At 36.8% G+C, this 14,249-nt stretch overlaps 1 protein-coding gene across 1 annotated transcript in view; it reads left to right on the forward strand.

The window, feature by feature from the left end:
• Window positions 1-14,249, forward strand: part of LOC148939854 (uncharacterized) — a 450,089-nt gene that overhangs the window by 230,559 nt on the left and 205,281 nt on the right. Inside the window, exon 6 of the mRNA XM_089105986.1 lies at window positions 13,326-13,432. Coding sequence (XP_088962112.1) covers window positions 13,326-13,432 — 107 coding nt within the window. The remainder of the gene's footprint in view (window positions 1-13,325; window positions 13,433-14,249) is intronic.

The following is a 14,249-nucleotide window of genomic DNA, read 5'->3' on the forward strand; positions in this document are numbered from 1 at the left end:
ACATACTCATAGTTGGTTCCGATTTAGTTTAACGTTCACCTAAATATTCCTTCAAAGCTTCACCTTAATGCCCTTAGCTTGCGTAGTAGCAATAACTGTAGTAGCAATAGTAGCGGTATGCGCATAGTTCCTTTGGTTTCTTCAACATCCCCTTCAACACACACTGAAAGTTTCAATTTAATACCGTCAATCGTTTCTGAATCATTTCTGATACGTCTTCTTGACAACCTGTGTGGGCATAATGTGTTCTGATTTAGTTTAATCCAGTTTTAATATTCCCCGAGGTTTTTGCCTTAACACCTTTAGCTTTTGTAGCAGTAGTAGTAGTAGTACCAGCGGTAATAGTAGTATCAGTAGTAATAGTTGCAATTTAATTAATAGTAGTGGCCTTAGCTTCAGTGGCAGTAGTAGTAGTAGCAGTACTAATAATAGTAGCCGTAGTAGTTGTACTAGCATGAGTAAAATCAGTTGCAATAGGACGCAAATATTGTCATTTGGTTACATTAATATCCCCCGCAATAAGCCTTGTAAGTTTCAGCTTCACACACCAAACTGTTCCTAAGATATTGCCGTTAAGCCCTCTTGATAACCTACATACAGAGGACACATTATGATTAATTTCATCTTTCCCCCTCCAAATTTCTGAAAGATTTTACCGTCATACCCTTAGGCATAGTTGTAATAGCAGCCACAGTAGTAGTATCAGTATTAATAGTAATAGCACCAGTAGTAGTAGTAGTAGTAGCAGTAATATTAACATATTGCCTTTTGATCAGTGGAATATCCCTCTCGTCAAGTCCTGGAAGTTTCAACTTAATACAATTAGCTGTTGCTATGACATTGCTGATGTATCCTTTCGATCGCTTGTATATTGATATAATTCTTGAAATTTTTATCTTAATGCTCTTAGCTTTACAAGCAGCTATTATAGAAGTAGTAGTTAATGCAGTAGCAGTAGTAAATGTAGCAGTAGTAGTGGTACTAATATTAGTGGCAGCGTACACATATTGCCTTTTGGTCAATTGATCTCCCTTTAAACATTCTCTGAAAGTTCCAACTCAATACCCAAAAACAGTCTTGAGATACGCTCTTTTGACAATGTGTATACACATAGTGTCTTTTGATTTAGTTCAAACTTCACTCAAGATTTTGAATATAGTAGTGTGGTAGTTGTAGTAGTAGTGGTAGCAGAAGTAGTGCTGGTAGTTGTAGTTGTTGTAGTAGCGTGCAAATATCACTATTTTGGTCAATTGGTCATCTTTCTTATCATTTCCTGAAAGTTCAAAATTAATATACTCAGTCATTCCTGAATTAAATCCTTTTGACAACCCGTATACACATAACGTATTTTGATTTATTTTAATACTCCCTTCAGCATTCTCTGAGAGGTTCATCTGAATGCCCCTTGTCTTTTTGTAAAGTAATAATAATCTTTATGGAAAGTTAATAACATATTGAACGATTTGCCTACGTTAGTGCCCTTGCCATGAGGGTTGTGGGAGGTTGACATCCCCAAAGGCATAATATCTGGATCTCTTAACAAAGCGGAAGAAAATAAAGGACAAAAATTTTCCTTTTATTGTTTTTCAGGAAATAATGAAAGCGGCGGGGGAAGGGCTTGTTGCCCTCAAATCACTTTTGACTCTTAATAAGGGTAATATAACTTCCAATTTCCAATCAAATGCCCCATCCGAAGTTTGTGTTACTACCCATTCCATAAGAACCTTATATGCCACTGTGAAATAACTTACAACCTTTGCCCAAAGGATGTGGTGGGTTGCGTAAACCCTGGAGGTATTTTTATGTGCCCTTTGGACTATTTTGAGCAAGGTGATCATTTCACAATGTTGATCATTTCGCATTCTGTAAAGAGGGTGTCGGGGGGCGGGGGCTATTGCCCTCCATCGCTTTTGGCTCTTAAAAGGGAACTAGAACATTCAGTTTCAAATTAAAAGAGCCTCCACTAAAGTCTATACAATCATCCTTTCATAAAAACCTTATATGCCCCCGGAGGACTATTTTGAACAAGGTGATCATTTCACAATTTTGACCAGATGCATTCGGAAAAAAGGGTGTAGGGGGAGGGCTATTGCTCTTCATCGCTCTTGACTCTTAAAAGGGAATTAGGACTTTCATTTTCCAATTAAAAGAGCCTCCTCTAAAGTCTAAACAATCATCCTTTCATATAAACCTTATAGCCCCCCGGATCATAACTTATAACCCTTGCCCCCGTGGCTCTGGGAAGTTGTTTAAACCCTAAAGACCTTATTATGTGACCTTGAGTCTATTTTTGAATAAAAAGGCTTTCTCAAAATTTCTATCAGATACATTTTAGGAAAAGAGAGCATGAGGGGGGCGAGGTTAGTTACCCTCCGATATCTTTGACTCATAGAAATGCCAATAGAACTTCTGATTTCCAATCCAATGAGTCCTCTCCGATGTTTATACTACTACCCTTTCCATAACATCCTTACGTGCCCCCAGGGTACAACTTACAACTCTTGCCCTGACGGCTGTGGGGAGGGGGTTCTTATCCTCAAAGACATAATTATTGGACCTCTTAACTACACTGAAGCAAAATGGCTATCTCAAAATTTTGATTCGGTGTATTTGGGGAAGTTATGGACGACGAGGATGGTCTAGTTGCCCTCCATTCACTTTCAACTATTAAAAAGGGTACTAGAACTTTCAATTGTCAATTGAATGAGGGCCTTTTGAAGTTTATGCGACCACTTTTTCGATAAAAACATTATATGCCCCGGGCATAATTTACAATCCTTACCCTGCGGATTTGGGGGGGGGGGGCTTTCATCCTTAAAGACATAATTAACGGACCTTTCAATTACGCTGAACACAATGGGTATCTCAAAATTTGTATTGGAAGTGTTTGGAGTAATGATGAACGTGAGGGGGGGGGGGTGCTTGTTATTCTCCAATAACTTTCAACCATTAAAAAGGGACCTAGAACTTTCAATTTCAATCAAATGAGCACTTTTCGAAGTCGATACGACCACCCTTTCTATAAAAACCTTATATGCCCCGGGGCATAATTTACAACCCTTGCCTTGAGGGCTGTGGGAAGGGTTGTCATCTTCTAAGACATGATTTCTGGACCTTTCAGTTCCTAGAACTAATTACAGGGCTCCGAGCCATATCAAGCACGAGTTTGAAACTCTGGGCTCCGAGAGCCATTTGTTTGATCGCTATCACTCTCACTTGAGAGTATTCTGCGACGCGAATGAGCTTTATATTGCCTTTCACAATCATAATCTTCATCGACTAAATTGTCCAACAATCCAATCACTATCTCACTATCACTCATTATTTAGTTCGGTCCGAATCAAAGCAAAAGCTAACTTCAACTGGTGTTGCTTTGGTCAATCGAGGCGATTGCACGCGTCTATCTCTCAGTTGAACTCGAAGGCGGAGCTAAGGCGCTCCTTTTGGAGCAGGATCAAAATTAAATTTCACCAGTTTTTGCATAGGGGTCCACTTTGCTAAGAATCTTTTTGATGTTATTTAAAGATAAATTGGAAAGACAAAATATAAGGCATCAATTATTGAATCCTAGGTCATTAACACTTTTCTTATTCGAAGTAATTTTGTAGTCTTATGTTAAGTATGAAATCTTATGTGAAGTAATGAGAATCTTGTATATTGTTTTATATATCTACACCTGATTAATGCATTTTGTTTACTTGTTTTTCTTTTACCAACATAGAAAGCCTATTTTTGTCTGTCTATTTATGAAAATTATTTGAACTCATAATCAAAATTAAGTTTGATTACTTTTTGCGTTGGGGTCCACTTTGCCTAAGGGTCTTATTGATGTCATTTAAAGCTAATTGGAAAGACAAAATAGAAGGCGTCCAAATAGTGAATACCAGGTAATTAACACTTTTCTAATGTAAAGTAATTATGTAGTCTAATGAGGTCTTATTGTGAAGTATGAAGTGTTATATGAAGTAAGGTGTATCTTGTATTTTTCTTTATATCTCTACCACCACAGGTACTTGATTAATGCATTTTGTTTACTTGTTTTCTTGTATCAACTAAAAAGCCTCTTTTTGTCTGTCTGTTTATGAAAATTGTTTGAATCAAAATTAAGTTTAGCTAGTTTTTAGGAAAATTGACATTTTCCTCAAGTGTAGAACTCAAACAGTAAAAAGTTGATTTTTGCTAGGTCGCATCCCAGCATTTATAGTATCTTTCCGTCTTCAAACTTACTGGCAATGTATTTGTGAAGTTTTCAAGGTGGTTTGTGTCAACTAATTATATTTTAAAGCTCAGCACTTCACTTTGCAAAAAACTTCTAAGTCTTATTAGCCAAACTTGCAGTCAACTTCCATTTATTTTCATTCTTGGTAATTCGTTTGAACAGTTTACTGACAACAATGCTGAATGAAATAATGAGTTTTACAAAAGTTTATATCCGTTCTAAGTCTTAGATATGGTTCAAGCTAAAGAACTTATATGTTCCAAAAATGAAGCAGATAAAATGGTTGTATTTTCTGAAATTGTTTTGTATTTTGGTCCTAAAATTTTTCGAACTGTTTTTGAGATCCAAAAGTTGGCTTTACTGCGCTGAGGGCTAGCAAATGTGTCCCCCGAGGAAAATATATCGCAAAAGATTCCTTTAAATTTGCTCCTCTCCAGGAAAATGCCCAGGTGGCGTCATTACCATCACTTCCGATTAAGGCTAGTCACCAAACAACTTTAGTTAGTTATATTAAACAGTTTGTGGTAACGAGCTTTAAGTAAGGAGCGAGTCGACCCAATAGTGACCGGAACTCTAAAAAGATGAAACTTTGATTACAAAAGATGCATCGAAAGAACTGGCTTTTAGCGCTAATTAATTTCAAACATTTTTTCCACAAGACAAATTTTTCAAAGAATTGTAAAGAGCTCCATTAAGCCCAGAATGAGCAAAAATAAAGTCAAATAATCTTCCAAGCGTAAAAATACCACAAATCACTACCAATAAATAATTGAAACTCAAGAGGAACAGAAATTACAATAAATAGCTGAGTCAAACTCAAAATGAGCAAAAATTAATATAAGTCGGCCTGATAACCCCTATGCCCTCTTAAGACCAGAACACAATTTGCGCTTTCCTGAAAAAAATAAACAAATAAATGACTGTGGATTGTCAGTTAAATTGACATACACTGAAGTTTCTTCGTTAAGATGTTGATTCATGAAAGTAAGAAATGGGAAAACATTTCAAATGTATTTTGTTTTCAGTAAAGTGAAAAAGTATTTAAAATTAATTTCTGTTCGTTTATTATTGACATTGTTTTTTTTTCATGGCAAAAAAAGAAATATTGTATATCGTTTTCACTTTTCATAGGCAGTGTAATAGCTCTGCCTAAGTAAAGAAAACTATTGGCACAATGTATTGTTTTTTTTCTTGGTCTTAGACCGAGACATTTCGTATCGAAGGAGTTGTCGCAGAAACTTCGAGAAAGGGCTCATTCGATTGGAAATTGAAATGGCTAGTACCTCTTTTAACATTCGAAAGTGATTGGAGGGCAACTAGCCAACCCCATGCCCATCATTCCCCCAAACACATCCAATCAAAATTTTGAGGTAGCCATTTTGTTCAGTGTAGTTGATTTCCAGATAGAAATTATGTTTTTGAGGAGGTCACTTCCCCAAAACCCCCAGGGCAAGGATTTAAATTTATGCCCTGGGGGCATATAAGAACGATGTTGGCACAATGTATTATTTATTATATTTTTCCTTTTAGACCAGGGCACTTCGTATCGAAGAAGTTGTCGTAGAAACTTCGAAAACGGCTCATTCAATCGGAAATTGGAGTGCCTTGTGCCCTTTTTAATATTAGAAAGTGAATGGAAGGCAACTAACACCCCTTTCACGCCCACCATTTCCCAAAACATTTTGTTCAGCATAATTACGAGCATAGTCGTAACATTTTGTTCAGCATAGTTAATTTCCAGATAGAGATTATGTTTTGAGGAGGAAACTCCCCCATAGCCCTCAGGGAAAGAGTTGTAAGTTATGCCCTGGGGGCATGTAAGGTTTTTACTGAAAGTGTTGTCGTAGAAACTTCAAAAAGGGCTCATACGATTGAAAATTAAAAGCTCTTGTGCCCTTATTAAAAGTCGAAAGTGATTGGAGGGCGACTATCCTACCTCACACGCCCGCCTTTTCCCCAAACACATCCAATCAAATTTTAAGATAGCCATTTTGTTCAACGTAGTTGAAAGTTTTGGAAATTAGGTCTTTGAGGATTACAGTCCCCCCCCCCACACAGCCCTCAGGGCAAGGGGTGTAATTTATGCCCGGGGTACAAATACGGTTTTCATAGAACGCGTTGTCATAGAAACTTAAAAAAAGGCTCATTCGATTGGAAATTTAAATGTATAGTATCCTTTTTAATAGCAGAAAGTGATTGGAAGGCAACTAAAACCACTTCCATGCCTACCATTTCCCCAAACTCATCCAAACAAAATTTTGAGATAGCCTTTTCATTCCGCGCAGTTTAAAGTTCAGCAAATTATACATTTAAGTAGGGCACTCCCCGCACTGTCTTCAGGGCAAGAGTTAAAAGTTATGCCCTGGGGGAATATAAATTTTTACTGAAATATTTGTTGTAGAAACTTGACAAAGGGCTCATTCGATTGAAAATTCAAAGGTCTAGTGCCCTTTTTAATAGTCGACAGTGATTTGAGGGCAACTACCTCCCTCTCAAGACACCACCTATTCCCCAAACACATCCGATCAAAATATTTAGATAGCAATTTTGTTCAGCGTAGTTGATTTCCAGATAGAAATTATGTTTTCGAGGAGGACACTCCCCTATAGCCATCAGGGCAGTGGTTGTAAGTTATGCCCTGGGGGGCATATAATATTTTTATAGAAAGCGTTGTTATAGAAACTTCAATAAAGGCTCATTCGATTCAAAAATTCAAAGGGCTAGTGCCCTTTCTAATGGTCGAAAGTGATTGGAGGGAAACTAACCCCCTCTCACGCCAAATTTCCTAAACACATCCAATCGAAATTTTAAGATAGTCATTTTTTTCAACGTAGTTGAAAGTTCTGGAACTTAGGTCTTTGAGGATGACAAACCCCCTCACCCACAACCCTCAGGGCAAGGGTGGTAAGTTTTGCATTAGGGCATATAAGGTTTTTATAGAACGCATTGTCGTAAAAACTTCAAAAAGGGCACATTCGATTGGAAATTGAAATGGTCGAATGCCCTTTTTAATAGTCGAAAGTAATTGGAAGGAAACTAACATCCCATCAACGCCCCCCCCCTTTCCCCAAAAACATCCAATCAAAATTTTTTAGATAACCATTTTGTTCCACGGAGTTTAAAGTTCAGGAAATTATACCTATGATTAGAACACTCCCCCCACAGTCTTCAGGGAAAGGGTTATAAGTTATATCCTGGGGGCATATAAGGTTTTTATTGAAATCTTTGTTGCAAAAACTTGAAAAAGAGATCATTCGATTGGAAATTAAAGGGCTAGTGCCCTTTTTAATAGTCTCGAAAGTAATTTGAGGGCAACTAACCCACCCCTTTCACGCCCACCTTTTCCCCAAACACATCCAATCAATATTTTAATAGCCATTTTATTCAACGTAGTTTGTAAGTTTTGGAAATTGGGCATTTAAGGATGATAACCCCTCCACCCTCATAGCGCTTAGGGCAAAGGTCGTAAGTTATTCCCTGGGGGCATATAAGGTTTTTATAGAAAGCGATGTTGTAGAAACTTCAAAAAGGGCTCATTTGAATGGAAATTGAAAGGGCTAGTGCCCTTTTAATAGTCAAGAGTGATATAAGGGCGACTAACCCCCCTCTCACGCCCAACATTTCCCCAAACAGATCCAATAAAAATTTTGAGATATCCATTTTGTTTAACGTAGTCGAAGGTTATGGAAATTAGGTCTTTTAGGATGATAACCACATCAGAGCCCTCAGTAGAAGGGTTGTAAGTTATTCCCTGGGGGCATATAAGGTTTATACAGAAAATTGTTATAGACATTTCAAAAGGGGCTCATTTGATTGGAAATTGAAATTGCCCTTTTTAATAGTCGAAAGTGAGTAGAGAGTAATTAACCCCGCTTTCACGCCCAACATTTCCCCAAACACATTCAATCAAAGTTTAGAGATAGCCATTTTATTTAACGTAGTCGAAAATTCTGGAAATTTTGTATTTAAGGATGACAAACCCCCCAGAGCCCCCAGAGAAAAGGTTGTAAGTTATGCCCTGGGGTATATAAGGTTTTATAGAAAGAGTTGTCGTAAAAACTTCAAAAGGGGCTCATTCAATTGGAAATTAATAGGACTATTGCCCTTTTTAATAGTTGAAAGTGATTGGAGGATAGCTAACCCCCCTCTCACACTCACCATTCCCCCAAACACATCCAATCAAAATTTTCAAATAGCCATTTTGTTTAACATTGCATAAAGTTCTGGAAATTCTGTCTTTTAGGATGACAAACCCTCCCCCAACCAGCTCTCAGGGTAAGGGTTGTAAGTTATGCACTGGGGGCATATAAGGTTTTTATTGAAAGCGTTGTTGTAGAAAATTCAAAAGGGCTCAATTGATTGGAAATTGAAAGGGCTAGTGCCTTTGTTAATAGTTGAAAGTGATTGGAGAGCGACTAACGCCCCTCTGTCACCCACAATTTTCCCAGACACATCCAATCAAAATTTTGAGATAACCATTTTGTTTAACGTAGTCGAAAGTTCTGGAAAATAGGTCTTTTTTTATTTCTTTTTTTTAATCCCACCTCCTTTCCTCTCGGTGACATAATAATCCTTTTTACTTAATTTTAAACTTTAATGTCACCTATACTAATATAAAAACAAGTTTTTTTTTGAAATTTGGATTTGGGTAGCCAAACATAATTGACAAAGACAAGGTATGCTACATAAAAATTCAAAACCGCAAAAAAGTACCATTCCCGGTTTAGCAGGGTCCCCTTCTGCCATAGGGCACCCCTTTCACCGTGGAAATACATTAATAATAGACAGATAATTTTCATAAAACCTTGTTCTCAATCAACTATACATCATCCTCCATCCTCCCAACCTTCCCTCAACCCGAAAACAAACCTAGGAGGAGTAGAAAGCTGTGTCCTTACGATATCATTATGCCCGCCATTCCAATCCTTCTTTTATAACAAACCAAATAAACTACTAAAACCTTTTTAATACCCATTTGGCTACTCAAAAATCAAACAAAAACCAACAAAAAAATTAATATAATTTATCATAATACTAACATCAATTCCTCAATTTTTTTATTTATTTTTTTCTATTTTTTTTTTAATAATTTAAACCATTTACATCAAAATTTTCAAATTTAAAACTCAATTTTACTCATCCATTCCACATCTGCTCTCTCCCTCCATACTCAACTCCGTCTCAAGTCATCCACATAACTTTCAAGCCAAACATTCGCCAAAGGAATTTTGACTTGCTTCTGACGTTTCCGCATTTTCAGTGAAAAGTTTATGCAATCATCTTTTCTATATATACCTTATATGCCTCCATGACATAACTTACTACCCTTGCCCTGAGGACTGCAGGGGGGTTGTCATGCTCAAAGACATAACTTCTGGACCTTTCAATTACGTTGAACAAAATGGCTATATCAAAATTTTGATTGAATGTATTTGAGGAAATGGTGGCTGTGACAAGGGGTTTAGTTGCCTTCCAATCAATTTTGACTATTAAAAAGGGCACTAGCCCTTTCAATTTTCAATCGAATGAGCTCTTTTGAATTTTCTTTTGAGGCGTTGACATGCCTAATATCCCTAAAGACATAGTTGCTGGACTGTTCTACTGTGCTGAACAAAATGGCTGTCTCAAAGTTTCTACCAAATCATTTCGGGAAAATACGAGGTATGTGGGGGGGGGGGGTATCAACCCTCCGATCACTTTGAATCTCAAAAAGGGGACTAAAACTTCTGATTGTCAATCCAATGAGCCGGTTCAGGATTTTATACGATCACTCTTTCTATATAAATCTTAAATGCCCCAAGGCATAACTTACCACCCTTGTCCTGAGGGCTGTGGGGGGGGGGAGGGTTGTCATCCTCAAAGCCATAGTTTCCAGATCTTTCAACTACGTGGAGCAAAATGGCTATCTGAAAAATTTGATTGAATGGGTTTAGGGAAATGGTGGGCGCGGGAGGGTGGTTAATTGCCCTTCAATCACTTTTGACTATTAAAAAGGGCACTAGCACTTTCAATTTTTAATCGAATGAACTGTTTCTAAGTTTTTACGACAGCAAATGACCACCTCAAAATTTGCATCAGATACGTTTTGTTAAAATATGAGGTGTATGTGTGTGGGGGGTATCCACCTTCCGATAACTCTGAATATCAAAAATGGCACTATAGCTTCTGATTAGCAGTGCAATGAGCCCTCTCCGAAGTTCATATGATCACCCTTTCCATATATACCATATATGCCCCCATGGCATAACTTACAACCCTTGCCCTTGGCTCTGGGGGGGGGGGAGGTTTTCATCCTCAAAGATATAATTTCCCGATCTTTCAATTGCGTCGAAAAAAATGTCTCTGGTGATAACATGACCCTCCAAGGCTCTGGGGAAAGGACTTTAAGCAGTGCGATCTGCCTATTGTTCACATAAGTATCGCTCTCTAGCTAAAGTTTCACTTTTTGTCCTAAAAATAAAAAAAAACAAGTTTTTTAAACTGAAAGTAAGGAGCGAAATTAAAACTTAAAACGAACAGAAATTATTCCGTATATGAAAGGGGCTGTCCCCTCCTCAACTCCTCGCTCTTTACGCTAAAGTTTGATTCTGTCTTACAACTTTATTTTTTAAAACAATGAAAAACTTTAGTGTAAAGAGCAAGGCCATGAGGAGGGGACATCTCCTTTCATATACAGAATAATTTCTGTTTGATTTAAGTTTTAATGTTGCTCCTTACTTTCAGTTTTAAAAACTTGTTTTTTTTATTTAATTTCTGATCGTTTTTTAGTTAATGCAGCTTTTATTTGCATAAAAATTTTACTTTTCTTTTGCTAAATGGATGTCTTTACAAATTAACTTACGTAACTAACTTCTATATTCATATATTTTTCTTCTGGCAAAAAATACAAAGTTGCAGATTTTTGCAGATATGAGCTTGAAACCTATGTAATAGGGTTTTCTGATACGCTTAATCTGACGGTGTGATTTTCATTAAAATTCTTTTACTTGTAGGGGATGTTTCCCCCTCTTTAAAAAATCGAGTAAATTTTCTCAGGCTCGTAGCCTTTGATGAGTAATACTAAACTTAATAAAATTTATATATTTAGAATCAGCATTATAAACACATTCTTTTGATACATTTATTGACATCAAAATTCCGTTTTTAAAAGTTTCGATTACTATTGAGCCGTATCGCTTGTTTTTTTATTGTTTTTTTTTATTACGTATATGTTATTACGTATATTAGGGGGTTCTCCCCGTAGTCAATAACACGCAATTTAAGTTAAAAGTTAAAAAAAAATTTATGCAAAAAACATATAATAAAACATGCCTTTTTGTTATAATAGATATCTATTTTTAAAGCACTAAAAAAAAAACTGTATCGTAAAGAGCGAGTTATTGACTTGGGGTATAACCCCCTCATATACTTTATAATTTCTGTTCTTTTTAAGTTCTAGTATTCCTTCTTACATTTCAGTTGAAAAAACTTGTTTTTTTTCTTTAATTTCTGCTCGTTTTTTAAATATTGCTTGGGAATCCGGCGCCCCCTTCCTCGAAATGTTTCTTATCACACAGAAACATACTCCACTGAAATATTCTCCAGATTAACCCCCTCCTCTAGCCCCTCCCCCTCCAGAAAAAATCCTTCCTGAAAATGGTTGTATACTTCCCAATAACCAATAAATAATGCTAGCAAGTCCGGTACCCCCTTCATGGCGATTTTCATTCCCCCATAAAAGCTTCCATCATGGGAAGATCCTTCAACATAACCCCCGACCCCACCTTCCCAACCAAAAAACCACAAAGAACCAACAGAAAAAGTCGGGATACATACCAAAAACCAATACTATATGTTAATATTGGGTAAAGTTCATAACTTTTAGCCCTCCCTCTGAAACTTCGGGCGATTAAGTCATCCTAAAAGACATATTTATCATATTTTCGACCATGTTGAACAAAATGGCTATCTCAAAATTTTGATTTGGTGACTTTGGGAAAAAATTAGCGTGGGAGGGGGCCTAGTTGCCCTCCAATTTTTTTGGTCACTTAAAATGGGCACTAGAACTTTTAATTTCCGTTCCAATGAGCCCTCTCACGATATTCTAGGACCACTGGGTCGATACGATCACCCCTGGGGAAAAAACAAACAAACAAACAAACAAATAAACACGCATCCATGATCTTTCTTCTGGCAAAAATGCAAAATTCCACATTTTTGTAGATAGGTGCCTGAAACCTCTACAGTAGGGTTCTCTGATACGCTGAATACGATGGTCTGATTTTCATTAAGGTTCTATAACTTTTAGGGGGTCTTTCCCCCTTTTTTTGAAAATCAGCAAAAATTTCTCAGGCGCGTAACTTTTGATGGGTAGTACTAAACTTGATGAAAGTTATATATTTGAAATCAGCATTGAAATCTGATTCTTTTGATATATCTATTGGTATCAAAAACCCGTTTTCTAGAGTTTCGGTTACCATTGAGCCGGGTCACTCCTTACTTACAGTTCGTTACCACGAACTGTTTGATTCTTGAAAAAGGACTACTCAAACACGTTGATTTTGAATAAAGAACGCGAAGAGTTTAGCTTAAAGAACGAGGGCTGTGGAAGGGACAGCCCCCCTCATATGCAAAATAATTTCTATTCGTTTAAAGTTTTAATGTTGCTTTTTACTTTCACCAGAAAAAACTTGTTTTTTCTTATTTAATTTACAAGTAAAGACGCAAGATTTTCTCGGTATCTAGGCAGCTCAGGCAATAGCCTAAACACCTTGAGAATATTTTAGGAGAGGACCAAAAGGGTTCTTTACATCATAGGAACTAGGTGATGTACCAACATAGTTTTTGTTTGTAATCACTTTAAAAAGCCAGTAGTTCACGAAGTTCACGAAGTAGTAGTTCACGAAGCCAGTAGTTCAGTAGTGCGTTTTTGCTGACTAGTCTCTTCCTAGCTATTTTGCCTATGATGAATATAAAAACTACCAGGTATAACTACCAGGTATAACTACCAGGTATAACTACCAGGTATAACTACCAGGGTATAACTACCAGTTATAAAAAATTATAACTACCAGTTAAAAAATTATAACTACCAGGAAAAAATTATTTCAATCTTATTTCCTTTCAGGTTCGACAAATTATTCGATCGATCGAGGTTCCTGGCGTATTTTAGCTTTACTGATAGTACTGATGCTATTCTTGGTTTTCAAACAAAAGGAGGGGAAGTTACAGGAAGTAAGTTATTGGTGATGATTGGTTTGACTTCTAATCTTTTACGTCTGTCTAACTTCAATGTCTAGTCGTTTTATTAGGCTAAAAACTGTCAATGGCTCTAACTTTCATAGCTTGGAGATTGTTCACACGTCAAAAAAGTTGTTTTGAGTGGTTTAGAATTTTATTTTTAGTTTCAATATTTGCATCTTAATTTGCAAAAGACAGCCATTAGTCATAAAACTGAAATATTACCTTAGGTTGTTGTATTTTCATTACAGTCTTCAGAAAACTCTCCATTAAGCTATAGGGTTTGTGAAAACTTCGTTCAGAAAAGCCATCGTAATCAAACAGTTCGTGGTAACGAACTGTAAGTAAGGAGCGACCCGGCTCAATGGTAACCGAAACTCTAGAAAACGGGTTTTTGATACCAATAGATATATCAAAAGAATCAGATTTCAATGCTGATTTCAAATATATAGCTTTCATCAAGTTTAGTCCTACCCATCAAAAGTTAAGCGCCTGAGAAATTTTGGCTTATTTACGAAATAAGGGGGAAAGACACCATAAAAAGTCTAGAACCTGAAGGAAAATCAAACCCTCATAGTCCGCGTCTCATGGAACCCAACTGTCGAGGTTTCAAGCTCCTATCTACAAAAATGTGGAATTCTCCATTTTTTGCCAGAAGAAAGATCACGGATGCGTGTTTATTTGTTTGTTTGTTTTTTTTTTGTTTTTTTTTCCCCAGGGGTGATCGTATCGACCCATTGGTCCCAGAATATCGTGGGAGGGCTCATTGGAACGAAAAATAAAAGTTCTAGTGCCCTATTTAATTGACCAA

Source organism: Artemia sp. Qi Xiang Cuo, chromosome 20 (assembly GCF_049724085.1).
Source record: "Artemia sp. Qi Xiang Cuo chromosome 20, ASM4972408v1, whole genome shotgun sequence".
NCBI lineage: Eukaryota > Metazoa > Arthropoda > Branchiopoda > Anostraca > Artemiidae > Artemia > Artemia sp. Qi Xiang Cuo.